This window comes from Camarhynchus parvulus, chromosome Z (genome assembly GCF_901933205.1).
Source record: "Camarhynchus parvulus chromosome Z, STF_HiC, whole genome shotgun sequence".
Taxonomy (NCBI): domain Eukaryota; kingdom Metazoa; phylum Chordata; class Aves; order Passeriformes; family Thraupidae; genus Camarhynchus; species Camarhynchus parvulus.
Genome location: NC_044601.1, coordinates 69,323,919 through 69,338,909, shown reverse-complemented (window position 1 = coordinate 69,338,909; position 14,991 = coordinate 69,323,919). Strand labels below are relative to the sequence as shown.

Genomic DNA, 14,991 nt, shown 5'->3' with positions numbered 1-14,991 from the left:
GAACATCAGGGGTGAAACCAGGATGATCTGTGGCCTTTCTGTTCCAGGCTAGAAAGGCCACATGGTCTTTCAGTGTCTGAGATTGGGGCCAGGCTGGGGGTGAGTTGGAGTTGGTCCATGCTCAGGGTAGTGGTGAGAAATCCCTTGAAATATTTCACACTTTGGCACATCTACGACTCCAAGCACTTTATTTTAGTGAAACAGTGCCCAGCATGCAGACTAACCCAGCGTGTGCTTTGCTTTCAGGTGGTCCTACCCTGACTTTTTCAATAGGTACCGAGTGCTTATGAACAAGAGAGACCTCTCTAAGAACGACAAGAGGCAGATCTGTCAGACCCTGTTGGAAGACCTCATTAAGGTGAGGTGGGGCCAGATCTTTGTCACTGATGCTAAAAGCACAGAACGCATGGCTTTGATGTGGCCTGAAATTGCTCCAGGTTCACCTGCTGCATGTGCAGGTGCTTCTCCACCCCAGGCAGCCTGGGAGTTTTCCCAAAATGAGGGAGTCTTGCAAAGAGGTGGCAGGAGCAAGTGGGACATGGGATTTCTTGGTTGTGGTCAAGAGGAGTGAATCATTTCAATGCTGGTGAAGTCCAGAGTTTTCTGTCACTGGCTGGGCATGAATGACTGGCCACTTTTAAAAAACGTGTCTCCCCATCCCCTCCTTCTGGTTTTGTCTAGCCACAGCTGGAGCACATTTCAGGGGTCCACCCTGGGACAACGTCATGAACCTTAGTCAATAATTAAATGACTCTTTGCACAAATGAGTAAGGAGAAAGTGCAGTAAATGCCTTATCTTGATGTGTGGGAGACTTTCAGTGGCCCTATGTGGAAAAAACATCCCACAGACTGGGACTTCTTTACCACAAACGAGTTAGAAGGTTTTGCCACCTCACCTTACCAAAACTTTACTGCTTGCTTGTATGCCTTTTTAAATTGCAAATGTGCATGCAAAGGTTTCTTGCTGCTGAGTGTCTCAGAATGTGCACAGCACCTTAGACAGGTTTTAATGTTTGATCTCTTGTTTTCCTGTGGGGTTTTGAGGAATTTACACAATTGGGTTCCTCTTCTTGCTTTTTGCAACCAGTGTTACCCTTGGCTGCAGAGCCTTTTGCAGCGCATGTATGACTTTCTAGATCTAAACATTAATATTTTCTAAAAAGAAATATTTTTCTTGAAGTGCTCTGGTGTTGCATTTCTAGTCTGGTGTAGTGGAAGGCATCCCTGCCCATGGCAGGGAGGTTGGATATATGTGACGTTTAAGGTCCCTTCCAACCTAAACAATTTTTTGATTCTGTGATTTCTTTATTTACGTAAAAACCAGCAAATTACAAAAACCCAGATACAAACAAAAAACCCCAAACCCCCAAAAGCAAACAAACAAAAAACCCCAAACCAAAATAAACCCCAAATAAACTCCCACCCCACAAAAAACCAAAACCAAACAACAACAAAAACAAAAACAAAAAAGAACAACAAAAAAAACCCAAACCAGACCAACCAAGCAAAAAAAATCCACAAAACACAAAAAACCCAACCGAAAACCCCTTCAAAATTGTGTAAATATATGGAGTTTAAGACTGAATCCTAGTGCTGCTTTCCTTAATGGGTGTATAGATGCTCAAGTGTAGTAAGTCTAATGGAATCTAATAATGTCAATGATATCTAATAATGTCTAATAAGTCTAATAATCTAATGTATCTAATAATGGAGTCTAATAATATCTTCATTACCCAATTAAGAAAAGATATGGGTTGATAAATTTGATTCAAAGTGGTGTTTTTACTCTGTATCTACTGATCAACTTAGACTGAAAACAAAAAAAGAAAAAAAAAAGTGATGTTTACCTCAATTAAATATAATTTCCTTTATGCTTTTGAAAAGGATCCAGACCAGTTCCATTTTGGCCGTACCAAGATCTTTTTCCGTGCAGGCCAGGTGGCATATCTGGAGAAGCTGCGGGCAGATAAGTTCAGAGCTGCCACCATCATGATCCAGAAGACGGTGCGGGGCTGGCTGCAGAGGGCCAGGTACCAGCGGCTGAGGCGAGCCAATCTCGCCCTGCAGCGCTACGCCCGCGGGCACCTGGCACGCAGGTGGGTCCTGGGGAGCCTCAGAGGGGGCCAGCTGGGAAGCCAAGGGTGGAAACACCTCTGGCCACCTGGCTTTTCAATCTGTTGCATATTCTAGAACTTAAACTTGGGGGTTTCATATGGGGAACTTTGGAAATCCTCTGCTGGCTTGAGAGCAAGATGCGTAATGTGCATGTGGATAACGCTGTGGTGAGAGTTTCTAAAAAGACTCTAAAGGGCTAAATTTGGGGCTTATTTCTGGCCCCTCTATGTGGCTTTATTTAGGGGCAAGAGATCAAAATTCTTTGCCTCAAACTGGGTTAGTATTTACATTAATTTAATTTCTAGGTGCTGGGCCAAGGTCATAAAATAGACAATCTGGTTGTAATGAGGTGACTATAGTGCTCCGAAGGATTTAGGTGAAAGTGTTTCACAAAACTAATATTTTCCTGGGACTGCCTTTGGTAAAGGGCATTTGGATCAGCCAGGGAAGGGCTGCCTAGTTGGTATGCACTCCTCCCCTGCAGGGACGAGGTTTGTGTCTCCTGATGTCCAGGGGGAGTTCTCAGGATTGATTGGCTGTATCCTTTGTAATGAGGAAAATCACTCCAAATCACTGGCAGGGGGGCTGTGTACAGTAGATAATAAAGGAGCCTCCTGTTAACCCTTTCTGTGCAGGAGCCCTTGTGTCAGTGGGTTGCTGGGGTTTCTGTAGGTAGCACTCTGCTGGAGGGTGGGCTGCTGGTGGCAGGTATGGGGTGGGTGTGAGGGAGGAGTGAAGCAATGGAACAGCATCCCAACACACTGACCACATTCCTTCTTGTGGCCCTTCTTCAAGCCAGACAATCAGCAGAAGTACATCAGAAATACCAGCTGAACTTGTGGCGTTTTTTGTGATTTTGAAAGGGTTGGTGTCAGGGAGAGCCAGCTGCTGCAGAGTTCCTCCGACATAACTTTTCAGTTCCCCTCTTGGTGCAGGGCTTGTAGGGTGGGATGGCATCTGAGTAACTACTCAGTAATTACTCGCTTTTTGGAGACAGACCATCCCTTATCCTCTTCTATCCAGGAAGCCCTGGCTCCGTGGGTCCTAATGAGAAACCATTTGCCTCAATCAAAGGAATATATAAACCAATCTGATGTGGCTCTTAGTTTTGATACGGTTTTCACAAAATAAAAGAAGTGGATCAAATTTTTATATAATGCTGCATGCTGAGAGCCATAAATGAATCATAAATCCAGCAAAACTAGCTAATTATCAAATTTAATGGAGGGTTTATGGGCATTTATTAACCGGTGTAACAACAAATTGAACATGAGTTCAGCTGGTGAAGGGGAGCAAAATGGTGCGGAGTTGACCACATCCCTCATTATTTACTGTCTCTGAATGGCTTGAGGCTCTGCTCAAGAATGTTGCCAAAGCAGTGCACACCAGTTTAAATGTCAAATCAATTTGCTGCTGTTTTCACTGAGTCAGTAGTGTGCTTTTTATAGTCAGGGGGGTGATGGAGCCAACCTGGGTGCTGGTTAGAGCAAGGATGCAAGGCAGAGAGTTCAAACCAAGGAAAACCTGGGGAATACTTGGGTTTAATGCTGTTTGGGAGCAATGAGGTGTGTTGATCTGTGGTTCCAGTGCTCCTGGGTTCCATGGCTGCTGTCTGATAGCATGGAGGCATTCTTAGCCCAGCTGTTGGGGTGGTCTTTCCTGAATACCATCAAGCTACATTGGACAAAAGTTTTCCTCTCCCCCTGGTTTAAAACTTACTGCATCAGAAGAAAAGTTGGGGTTTGTTTTCCCTGCTTACCCTCCTCCTGTGCACTGCAGGCTTTTCCAGCACCTGAGGAGGACGAGGGCTGCCATCATCCTGCAGAAGCAGTACCGAATGCTGCGGATGCGCCGGGCCTTCCTGAGGGTCCGCAGCGCCACACTCACCATCCAGGCTTTTGCTCGGGGCATGTTTGTCAGGAGGATTTACCACCAGGTACACCACAAGGAGGGTCTCTGTGTGAGGAAAGAACCTTTATGTTTACTTCTGCTGTGGCTGTGTTTGGGAAGCTGACAGCCCCCAGTGTTGCCGGAGGACTGAGGGTGATGGTGAGGTTTGCTATTTAAAGCCATGCGAGCAAAAAACATTTTGGCAGCAGCACCTCAGCAGAGCAGGTAAATGGAGTTGGTCACTGTGGTGCCAGGAGATGTTGTGGAGATGTGGAAATGTCATTTGGTCTAACCAATGCTCTGCTGAACCTCCCCATCCCACTGAGTGTGTATCGGAGCTGCATGCAGGGGCTGCTTCCGGTAGGGTAGGAAGACAAGGAGGGTCTGTCATGGAACGCAATAAGTAATTTATTTCTAGAAATATCTCTTTAATTAGGTCTCTCCTTTAGCTTTCTGTGTTAAACCTGGAGTGGGACACAAAAGATTTAGAGTTTCATGACAGCAGTGATAAAGTGATAAATCATTGAATCCTGGGGTGGTTTGGGTGTAAGGGGCCTTAAAGATCACCTCATTCCACCCCTGCCATGGGCAGGGATACCTTCCACTATGCCAGATTGCTCCAAGCCCTGTCCAGTTTGGTCTTGGTCACTTCCAGGGAACTAGGGACAGCCAAGGATTCTCTGGAAGACCTGTGCCAAAGCATTGCCACCCTCACAGCCAGGAATTCCTTCCCAATATCCCATCTAACTCTGCCCTCTGGCAGTGGGAAGCCATTGCCCTTTGTCCTGTCCCCTCATCACTTGTCCAAAGTCTTTCTCCAGCTACTCTCTGTCAGGAAACTGAGAACAGCTTTGGAGAATCTTCTGTCTACTCCTCAGACCCAGCACTGTGTTGGTAGTTACCTAAACTGGTGCCTAACTGGGTTATGGGGCTACTCCAAGAAATGAGAGGCATCAAGAGGGAAAAGCCTGTTCCTGGAAATAATTGAAATTACCTGGACGCCTGGTGACCTCCTAGAGAGACCAGGGCTGTCCTTTGAGACACAGCAGCTGGTGATAAGGAATTTGTGCTGCCACTGCTGTTTCAGCATCTGTTTTTTAAAGTGGAAGCTTCTGCAGAGGAGGCAGCTGGTCCATCAGTTAAACTCTCTAAGATTCAAGGCCACCCAAATCTTAACAAGGTGTAGAAGTTGTCTGAAGGCCAGGCCTCTCTAATCTGAGTGTCCTTAATCTCTCGAGCACCTGGGTATAGGTTTTAGATAAAAGTGTTTGTTCCAGTGCGTGTTCAGTGACAGATGGAAGGCTGTGGGTGATGATCTCTGGGATGAGGACATGCCCAGTGCCCACCCAAAAATTCTCTGTAAAGCTGAAATAAGTCCCCAAGGCAATGCAGTGGGGTTTCTTTTACCTCTTTGGGCATCCCTAGCTTTCCCCATTTATGAATGCCAAGGCTGAAGATGTACAAAGCTCATTTCACGGTCATTTTTGCTGCATCCTAAATTCATACAATCCCTTTATTCTGAATTAAAATTTGCAACTGCAAAGAAAGCCTTAGGGTGAAACAAAATATTTATAAGAGAAGCTGATAGGATAACCTTTTCTGAGACAACTTAACCCAAACTAATAACAATAAAGTGTCTTGTAATATCCAAATTCTCCTATTTATTTCCTTAGCAGACTGAAGCATAAGGAAGCTATTAACAACATGCTGTTTGTATCTCTAAAATGTCAGCCTTCAATTTTAGACAGCAAAATTGAACTGCCACTGACTGACAAGATAGCTGTAAATTTTGGGGAAGAAATTCAATGCAAACATGCCAGAAATTTCATGAAAACAGATAAAAATTACTACGAATTGAACCGTGCTAGAGTACTAGCTGCAGACTGTAGTGAAAGGACTCATAGTTTTATTTGAAGGTTATCCACATGATATGAAATCCCATCAGGACAGCATTTATCTGCAGTAAAAATTATCATAATGCAGAGGCGGAAGACAGAAAAGAAATCTACAGATCTGTTCTGGTGATGTCTGACACTGAGGGGACAGTGAGTTCATTGCTGAGTGTTGGTGTGTCTGTTAATGAGTGTTTATTCTGGAGCTGTGGCTCTGGTGGATCTCAGTACTCCTCTGAGGTGGTCCACAAAGTCACACTTGAGCCCAGATGTCATCTGCTCCCACCAAGTCCTCACAACCAGGATCATATTCCCTTGTGTCACTGGCCAAGCAGGTCTTTACTTCAAGACGAAGCAGGCTCCTGGGAGATGTGTCCTGCCTGCATCCATTAAGAACAGTGCCTCCATGAAGGAGGGTGCAAAACCACAACCTCCATTTCCAGCCATCAGCACCTGCATCTTCCAGGACATTCCTTGGAGGAGAAGCCCTTTCCAAGCAGTTTGGGAAGTGTTGAATGTTTGTTGCAGCCAAACCAGAGTTGCTGTACAGGTGATCTTCCAGGAATGCCCTTAAGCTGAAGGAAAGTAGATTTAGAGAAGATATTGGGAAGGCTGTGAGGGTGAGGAAGCCCTGACACAGGTTTCCCAGAGCAACGGTCTTGGGGCTTTAGCTGGTCAGAGTGACCCTGAGATGCATTAGAAAGTCTTTTCCCAGCCCAGTGGTCGAAGAAGGAGTCTTCAGTTCTCGGTCTCAAGGTTGTTTTTTGTATCTTATCTATAAAATTCTTTCTCCTGGCCTGCCGAGGTCCACTCAGCAGGACAGACAGAGACACTCTGCCTGCCCCTGGGGCGATGTTATCTTTTTATATAAAAACTACATGTACAATATTTACAATTACTTTCCAATACCTATCACCTATGTTAGACAGTGAGCTTCTACTCTAAACCAATCTAAAAGTGCCACCATCACAGCAGAAGATGGAGGCCAAGAAGAAGAAGAAGGAGAAAGGCTGGACATGCCCAGATTCCTCCATCTTGACCCCTGAACCCCCATTCTAAAAACCAAAAAAAATCTATTTTTCACCCTATGACAAACTGATCATTATTCTGCTTATTCTTTTGTGGCTTGCAGATCCTCATCTAAGGTTGGTAACTTTTTCCATGTGTCATAATCAAAATCACAGGTGTCTTGGGCTCTGTGCCAGGGTCTCTGAGCCCCCTGGCAGGGGTCCTGGCAATGCAGGACAGCCAAAGGGATGTCCTGAATTCTGACACAACTGGATCCCTGTAGGTTTCCAAGGCCAGGCTGGACAGAGCTTGGAGCGCCTTGGTCTAGTGGAAGTGTCCCTGCCCATCGTGGATGATCTTTAAAGTCCCTCCAACCCAAACCATTCTAGTTCCACAATTCCATGCCTTCCCTCTGTTGACCGCCCCGTTGTGGCCGTGTTTTGCAGATGCTGATGGAGCACAAGGCCACCATCCTGCAGAAGTACGCCCGGGGCTGGCTGGCCCGCGCGCGGTTCCGCCGGGCCCAGGCCGCCGCCGTGGTGCTGCAGTGCCACTGGCGGCGCCTCAGGGCCCGGCGCCAGCTCCAGGCCCTCCGCATCGAGGCCCGCTCGGTACAGCACCTCAAGAAGCTCAACATCGGCATGGAGAACAAGGTGGTGCAGCTGCAGAGGAAGGTGGATGAGCAGGTATGTCCTGGGCTGTGCTGGGACAGGCCCGGCCCAGCTGCCGCTTTGGGCCTGCCCGTGTCATGTGGGAAGGGCTGTTGTGAAAAATGCCAGTCACTTGTTTTTGAAAATGTGAAAAGGTTAATAGTAATAAAATGGTTATAAAAATAGTAATATAATTAGAGTAATAAAAATTTGGACAGTTGTGATTAGGACAATACAAGACAATAAGAACAAAGAGTTACAGATGGTCCGGGTACCTCTTTCTGGGTAAAATAAGCCTGAAAAAGGACAGAGGATTAACCCTTAAAAACAACAGCCTGTTGCATATTCATACACATCATACATGATGCATAAATTCCATTCAAACACCGGATTCTATCTGGTCAGTGTCAACTTCTTCCTCTTAATCCTAATGGTGTCTTCAGGCCTAAGTGAGGCAGGAAGAAGTTGGTTTCTTCTGATAATGGAGCAATAAATTCTCTTTCTCTGAAAGATTTAGGTGTCCTGTGGCTACTATCTCGCTATAAGTCCTTTCTTTAAAAAAGTATCTTCCATAGCATAGTTTCTATTTTAACATTATGTTATAATCTAAAATTATATTTAACACACTACTAAAATATAAATACAGCATAACTTTCTGACATAACACATATAATAATTCATTTTAATATTTGTGAAAAGCCAGTCATAAAATACGCATTTTTCACAGTCGTGTTGGTGGCAGCAAAGCATTTGTAAGGGTGGGACACAGCCTGCTCCGAGCTGCACTGGAATTGTTGTGGGGACTACCCAGCAGGGCTCAGAGGAAGAAGACAGAACTGCAGTTTTGGAAAATGTTGTTTGAAAAGCCAAGCCAGCTCCATGTGGGATCCAATGTCACGGGATTGGGGCTGAATTGCCCTGCTGTGCTTTTTGCTCTGTGGGCACTGAGTGTGCAGAGTGTGTGCCACCGCTGGTGTTGTGAGCTGTGTGTCTTGGGAGTCACATTCCCTGGAAGATAAACAGCAATTTGGGTAAATACTTTACTTTGTGTTACTAGACACAACAATTTTCCAGGAGTAAGGGGAGGGTGGGATGGTGTGATGTGACAGATCCCTGTGTGGCATGAGTTAATGACTTTACAATGACTCTTTGATCACAGGGGTGTTTTCTTCAGTAGCCATTTGCCATTAATAAGCTGCAGAATAATGGTTTGATTTTACAGACATAGCAAAATAATTTTTTCACCAACTAATGTGTGCAAATTACTTTGTTAAATACCTTCTGTGCTGCTGAACAAGGAATTGAGGGGTGATCATGAGAAATGCTGAGTGGGACGTAGTTGTATTGACTAATAACAACAGGGAAATTCATATCCACTCTCAGAATAAGGTTTGAAAGGTATGACCTTTCATCCAGGAGGTATTTTGGTGGAATTGAATAGGAAGAGTCATTCCAGTTCGAGATAATTTGGGCTGAACTCATGCAATGAGTGTGAACGTCAGTGTTGGATCTGCTGAGCAGCTGGACTTGACACTGGAACATCAGTAGTATTTTATAGTTTGTATTTTTCCCTATTTCCTTGCTAGGAGAAGTGTGGCAGTGGAAGAGTAAAGGAAAAAAACCAATATTTAGTTAACACTGGCTTTCCTGTCATGGGTTATGAAAGCAGCAGAAGGATCTGCTTTAGGGAAGGAGTCATGGAGAGCTTTTAACCAGGCAGAAATAATGGTCTTGAGCTCATCTTGCTCTCCCTCAGTCTCTCCACAGACCATTTTGTAGGAGTTTCTTTGATGCTTTCTGTGTATCTTTGCAGGGAAGAATTCCTGCTCTGGGTTACATGTGGTGGTCTGTCCAGAGAGCTGAATTTAACCATCCTTCCAGGGCTGCCAGGTTTCCCTGGGATGCTTTGGAAGTGCTAAGGAGCACCGTTCCAGCAGATTCTCTTCTCAGTGCACTGGATCTTTTTTCTGGCACGGCGCGTTTGCAGTATCATAGTTTCCCTGAAGGATCTTGCTTTCAGTCCTTGCTAATCTATAAACACAACCTTTGAAAATACCAATTAACTTTACAAGGAAAAAAAAAAGCATATAGCAGGTAACCTGGAGAGCTGCAGTTGTGTTGTTTTGGGGTTTTTTTTTGAGTAGCTGTGGAAGAAAATGTTTCTATTTCTGCTACTTTAGTTCACGCATGAGTAGAGATGCAATCCTCCGTGTGCCCCTAAGGAAGAGATCTTTCTTTGAAAACATTAAAACCTATTATTGTACATCAGCCTCGGCTCAGATGTTCTGGCATCTGTAACTGGAATCATTTAATTAGGTTTTTTAATCAGTGAGCGATTTTTTGCACACAGAAGAAAGATTTTGATCTATTTTACTGCAAAACATCCTCACTGGAGCACTTTCTTTTCTATTTATGTTGGACCAATTCCTTCTCTCTTTTTTTTTGTTTTTTTTTTCCCTTCAGGTAATTTTCTTTAAATCTGTTGGAATTGCCTGAGACACTTACAAGGCATGTGCCTAATTTAGTGTTGCATGTTCCTGCAGCCAATATTTAGACACACTGTGAGCTCTCTACACTCTCTCTGCAAGCACTACTATCTCTGTGAGCATTTTTTTGAATAAAACTACTTTGGGTAACAAGCTGAGGAATTTGTTACATCTGCCTTTGGTAGCAAAATAAATTGGGTTTTTTTCACAGAGCCTGAGTTGAAACCAGGACCGTCTCAAATGTGCAGGACTGGATAATGGTTGAAAATAAAGCAAGTTCAAATTTAATAGGGTCTGTTGAGCAATCTGATTGCAGTGGGGAATAACCCAGTAAATGCTCTCTCATGTCAGTAGTTTTTAATAAAAAAAACCCAGAACCATTCCTGTGCATTTATCTTGTATTTGCATGAAAATTTTGGTTGGGTGCTGTGTACACAAGGTTCTGAAAATGCATTTATTTGGAAATATCTTCAGAGCCCCTGCTCTGGAGCCAGCCTGGCACAGCTGGGGCTGCTCAGCTGCACAAGAGAAGGCTCCAGGGACACCTCAGAGCCCCTGCCAGGGCCTCCAGGGGCTCCAGGAGAGCTGCACAGCCACTGGGGACAAGGCATGCAGGGACAGCAGCCAGGCAATGGCTTCCCAGGGCCAGAGGGCAGGGACAGATTTTGGGCTATTGGGAATTAGGAATTGCTGTCTGGGAGGGTGGGCAGGCCCTGGCCCAGGGTGCCCAGAGCAGCTGTGGCTGTCTCTGGATCCCTGGCAGTGCCCAAGGCCAGGCTGGATGGGGCTTGGAGCAACCTGGGATAGTGGGAGGTGTCCCGGCACATGGCAGGGAACATGATGTCCCTTCCAGCTCAAATCCTTCTAGGATTCTATAAAATGCCTTTGGTCATGCAGAAATTCTAATTTCCTAATATGGTATGAATGCTGAATTTTGATGTTCATTAATAATTCATTACTAGGGAACAAAGGAAAAAATGTTACTATGCCTCATTTACTTGTTTTTTCCTTTTGAGATGTGTCTTTATCTTGCTTCAGAGCACTGAGATGCAGTGAGAGGGGGTGCTTTGGGAGGTCACCTTAAGAAGGGCCACCAGGATGATCAGAGGAAACTTTAAAAACCAGAATGCTTTTTAAGTTTCAAAATGCTTCTTGCGGTATCAAGATTATCTACCCAAAGTCAGCACAGCTTATGTAGTAGGCTTTTAATGAAGCTCTAGGTCTTTGACCTGGGGATGCCTAATAATGATGATAAGTCACAATGTAGTGCCCATTGGCTTTGATTTGAAGCCTGAAATTCAAAATTCAACTAAGTCTGCTGAATTTTCAGCTCTCAAAACTGGGGAGAAAATCAATGCTAAGTGCTTTAGAAGTGAAAACCTGAGCAAATGAAAGGATGGCTGAGCTGGCACATGACTTGAAACTGGAGTTTGGGGAACTCCTTGTGCTTGAAACTGCAGTTCTGCACTGTCACTCCAGGTTTCTGCAGGTATGGGATTCAAGATTAGCAGGGTAAATTGCAAGGGGAATACTACCAAGTCCCCCAAAACTGCAAACCAATCACATGAAGCAATGCTGTTTGGAAGCTGTAGTAGAAGTGTAGTATTTTGGTTTGCTTGCCAGTGCTACCAAGAGTTATTTGCCTTTGCTCTGACTGATATCAGCATAGTACCACTTTGACAAATGCTTCTGTAATATTGCCAAAATATTACTGAGCTTTTGTCATAGTTTAGAAATAGCTTTTAGTTTTATGAGCTTCATTAGGATATGCATGGGAACGTTTGTTATAGTGGGGCTGTCACCCCCGTGCTTGGGGATTTGAGTGGTTACTTTTGTAGCGCATCACTTCATGCACTGATGTCACTTGTACTCTTCTTTTCTTCTTTCTGGGATGCTGGCTGCAGAACAAGGAGAACAAGCTTCTGAATGAGCAGCTGTCCATGCTGACATCAGCCCACTCCTCCGAGGTGGAGAAGCTGAAGAAGGAGCTGCAGCAGTACCAGCGGACCCAGCAGGGCGATGGCAAGCAGCTCCTCAGCCTGCAGGAGGAGACCGAGCGGCTGCGGATGGAGCTGGAGAGGGCTCACGGGGAGAGGGAGGTGCTGGAGGACAGCCACGGCAAGGAGAGGGACCTGCTGAGGAAGGTACCTCTGTCTGTCTGTCTGTCTGTCTGTCTGTCTGCCTCAGGTTGTCTCCTGCAGGTGGCCATGCTGGTGAGAGCTTGCTCTTCACAGCTCAGAAGGGGAGAGTTGTTCTTTGAGTGTTATTTCTGCTGGCTGATTGCCCCCGGGATTTACAACAGCTCCTGGAGCAGGACAGGTGGACATCCCTGCAGGAGCAGTGGCTGCCTTGTGTCAGGACACCCCACCCTGATGCCTTTTGTGCTGCCAACCACAAGGAAACACCCCCAAACCCAAACACATCTGGAAATCAGGATGCTTAATAACCATGAACATCGTGGAATCAGAGTTGTAAAGATTGAAAAAGACCTGTAAAATCACCAAGTCCAACCATCAGCCCACCACCACCATGTTCAGCATGTTAAGCCATGTCCTCAAGTGCCACATTTGTGTGGTTTTTGGATACTTCCAGGGCTGGTGATTCTGCCACTGCCCTGAGCAGTCTGTTCCAATGCTTTACAAGTCTTTCAGTGAAAAAAGTTTATCCAATATCCAATCTAAACCTGCCCTAGCACAACTTGAAGCTGCTTTTCTTGTCCTGAGATTCATGTAAATGCCAGAGCTTCATGTGTATACAGTGATTCCTCATTGTGTGTAATGCAAATTACTGGAGAGGTCTGTCACAGCTGCTGCAAATATTAGGAAGGTATAAATATTCCTCACCCCAGCCGTGGATGGCACACAAGGCTCAGTTTCTGACATAGCTGGTGTTGTAGGTATGCATAGAGTATGACCTGTGTGAGGACCAACTTCCCTCCCTGATGGAGAGGCACTGCTCCAGCACCAGCTGCTGGTTGTCACAGGCTTTTATAGGGTTTGGAGCTGAGATATACACAAAATAGATTTATTTTTTCCTTCCTCCTTCATGCAAACCTACAGAATATCCTGGTTTGGAAGGGACTCACGAGGACAATCAAGTGCAGCAATCCTGTTCTTTATCTCTTGGGGTGGGAGTGTTCCAGCACTGCCACCATTGTACAAGAAGTCATTCTAGTGGGAGGAAGAGATTTCAGAGTGTAGAGTTTGTTTTGCAAATAGCAAAGATGGACCTTTTGCCCTGAATTTCTTCACTGATCAGATTAATTCTGAGTAACACCCATTCTCTTAACCTGAGGCACTGAGATGATAGTTCAGTTTCCTTCTGCAAATGCTTGTGGCTGCTCAAGTTAAATCCATGATATCTCTTCTGCACCAGAAATAGAATTGAATCTTTGATCTTGCAATTGGAAAGAATTTAGGGATTTTCTACTCAATAAATTGCAAAGAAAAAGCTGTTTTGCAGCTGTTATTCTAGAGCAGTACTTGGTGTGTGACAACCTGAAGAGCAGTCACTTTTGGAAATTAAAAAAAAAGAAGAAGAGCCTGGAATTAGCTGTATTATTATTACAGTGCAAGAATGTCCTTATGAGGCTCTTCTAGTGCACAGCACCATTGCTGTGTGAACCTCCCCTCGAGGCTGAGCCCTCAAGTGGTGGGTTTGGCTGAGAAGCTGTGGTGAAGGACTGTGGTCAGGGTGATTTACCCCGAATGTCTGGCATGACTCAAATGCACTTTTGGGTGTGCTTCTCAAAGAGATGAACAGTCTGTACACTTGCTGTCCTTGGCTGGACCAAGAGAGCTGCCAGGTGATCACTTGCTCCACTCCGTGCACTTGTGGTGCACCACACAGGGACGTGTGAAACCAATGATTTCCTTTTGTAATTATAAGATTCTTTTTGGCACAGGGCTCTGTTCATTAGCTGGGTGCAGCACAGACTTTTAGGGCCTGAAAGGATGCCTGATTTTAAGGGTGATGCAGCTGGGGATAAACTGTGTCTCTTTGTTCTTGATTGCAAATCGCCTTCGAGCACTTGGATGGAAGGTTGGATTAATCACTGAAGAAATGCTTTTAAAAAGCATGAAAACAAAGCAGAAGCTTTCCCTCGTTGTAAAAGCGCCTACAGCAGAGCAAATACTGTGCATTTTCACCATGAAAATAGACAGTTTAATTATAAAACATTTCTAATGGTGCAGGCTCCTATTTCTGGCATTAGCTTTACAGTGCTCCCTTTGGTTCCTTGTAAGTGGGAAGAGGGAGAGGACCTGTTTCCTTCCTGAAAATATTAATATAGCCAGAATACTTACCAAGAAAAATTCTGGGAAGAGATTTTTGCGTTGTTCTAATCTGCTAGAAGCTGGGAAGCATCATGAAACTAAGTTCAGGTGAGAAGCAGTTTTTGCCTTCAGTATCAAGAGGACACCATGGGCATGGTTGTAGTGGTACAGATTCTCAAAGACATCTCACTTCTGAGTGAGACTGAGATGAGGCTTTAACTTTTCTGAAGCTCCTGCAAATCCATGTCAGTTATGTATTACTGAAAAAAGTCCTTTAATCTCTTCATCACAGCTGTTCTGTCCAAGTCCTTAATTCTAGAACAGGTCTTCTTATTTAATTTTATGATAAAGTTTGAAACATCTGGGTAAGTACCAACAGCTCCTTCCAGGGCTTTTGATAGCACCTATTCTTCTCACTTGGTGAGAGAATAGAAAATTCACAGCCTGGCCAGAAATTTCATTAGGAAAGTGCCAAATGCCATCATCCTTTCCTTACAAGACTGGGTGAGGATGGGAGGCAGACCTTATGAGCAGGCTGTTCCAGGGAGACACTTAGATAAGAGCTGCAGCCATCACAAGTGCTCCCAGCTCAGCATCTTCCACAGAAATCTTTCGAAGCAGGTGCTCTTGCATTTGAGGCACCTCCAAAGATCTGTTTCCTGTGGAAAGAGAAGTA

At 44.9% G+C, this 14,991-nt stretch overlaps 1 protein-coding gene across 1 annotated transcript in view; it reads left to right on the top strand.

Annotated features, from left to right (window-relative positions):
* Positions 1–14,991, top strand: part of MYO5B (myosin VB) — a 143,737-nt gene that overhangs the window by 94,972 nt on the left and 33,774 nt on the right. Inside the window, exons 18-22 of the mRNA XM_030968476.1 lie at positions 247–358; positions 1,885–2,096; positions 3,895–4,051; positions 7,352–7,591; positions 11,946–12,185. Coding sequence (XP_030824336.1) covers positions 247–358; positions 1,885–2,096; positions 3,895–4,051; positions 7,352–7,591; positions 11,946–12,185 — 961 coding nt within the window. The remainder of the gene's footprint in view (positions 1–246; positions 359–1,884; positions 2,097–3,894; positions 4,052–7,351; positions 7,592–11,945; positions 12,186–14,991) is intronic.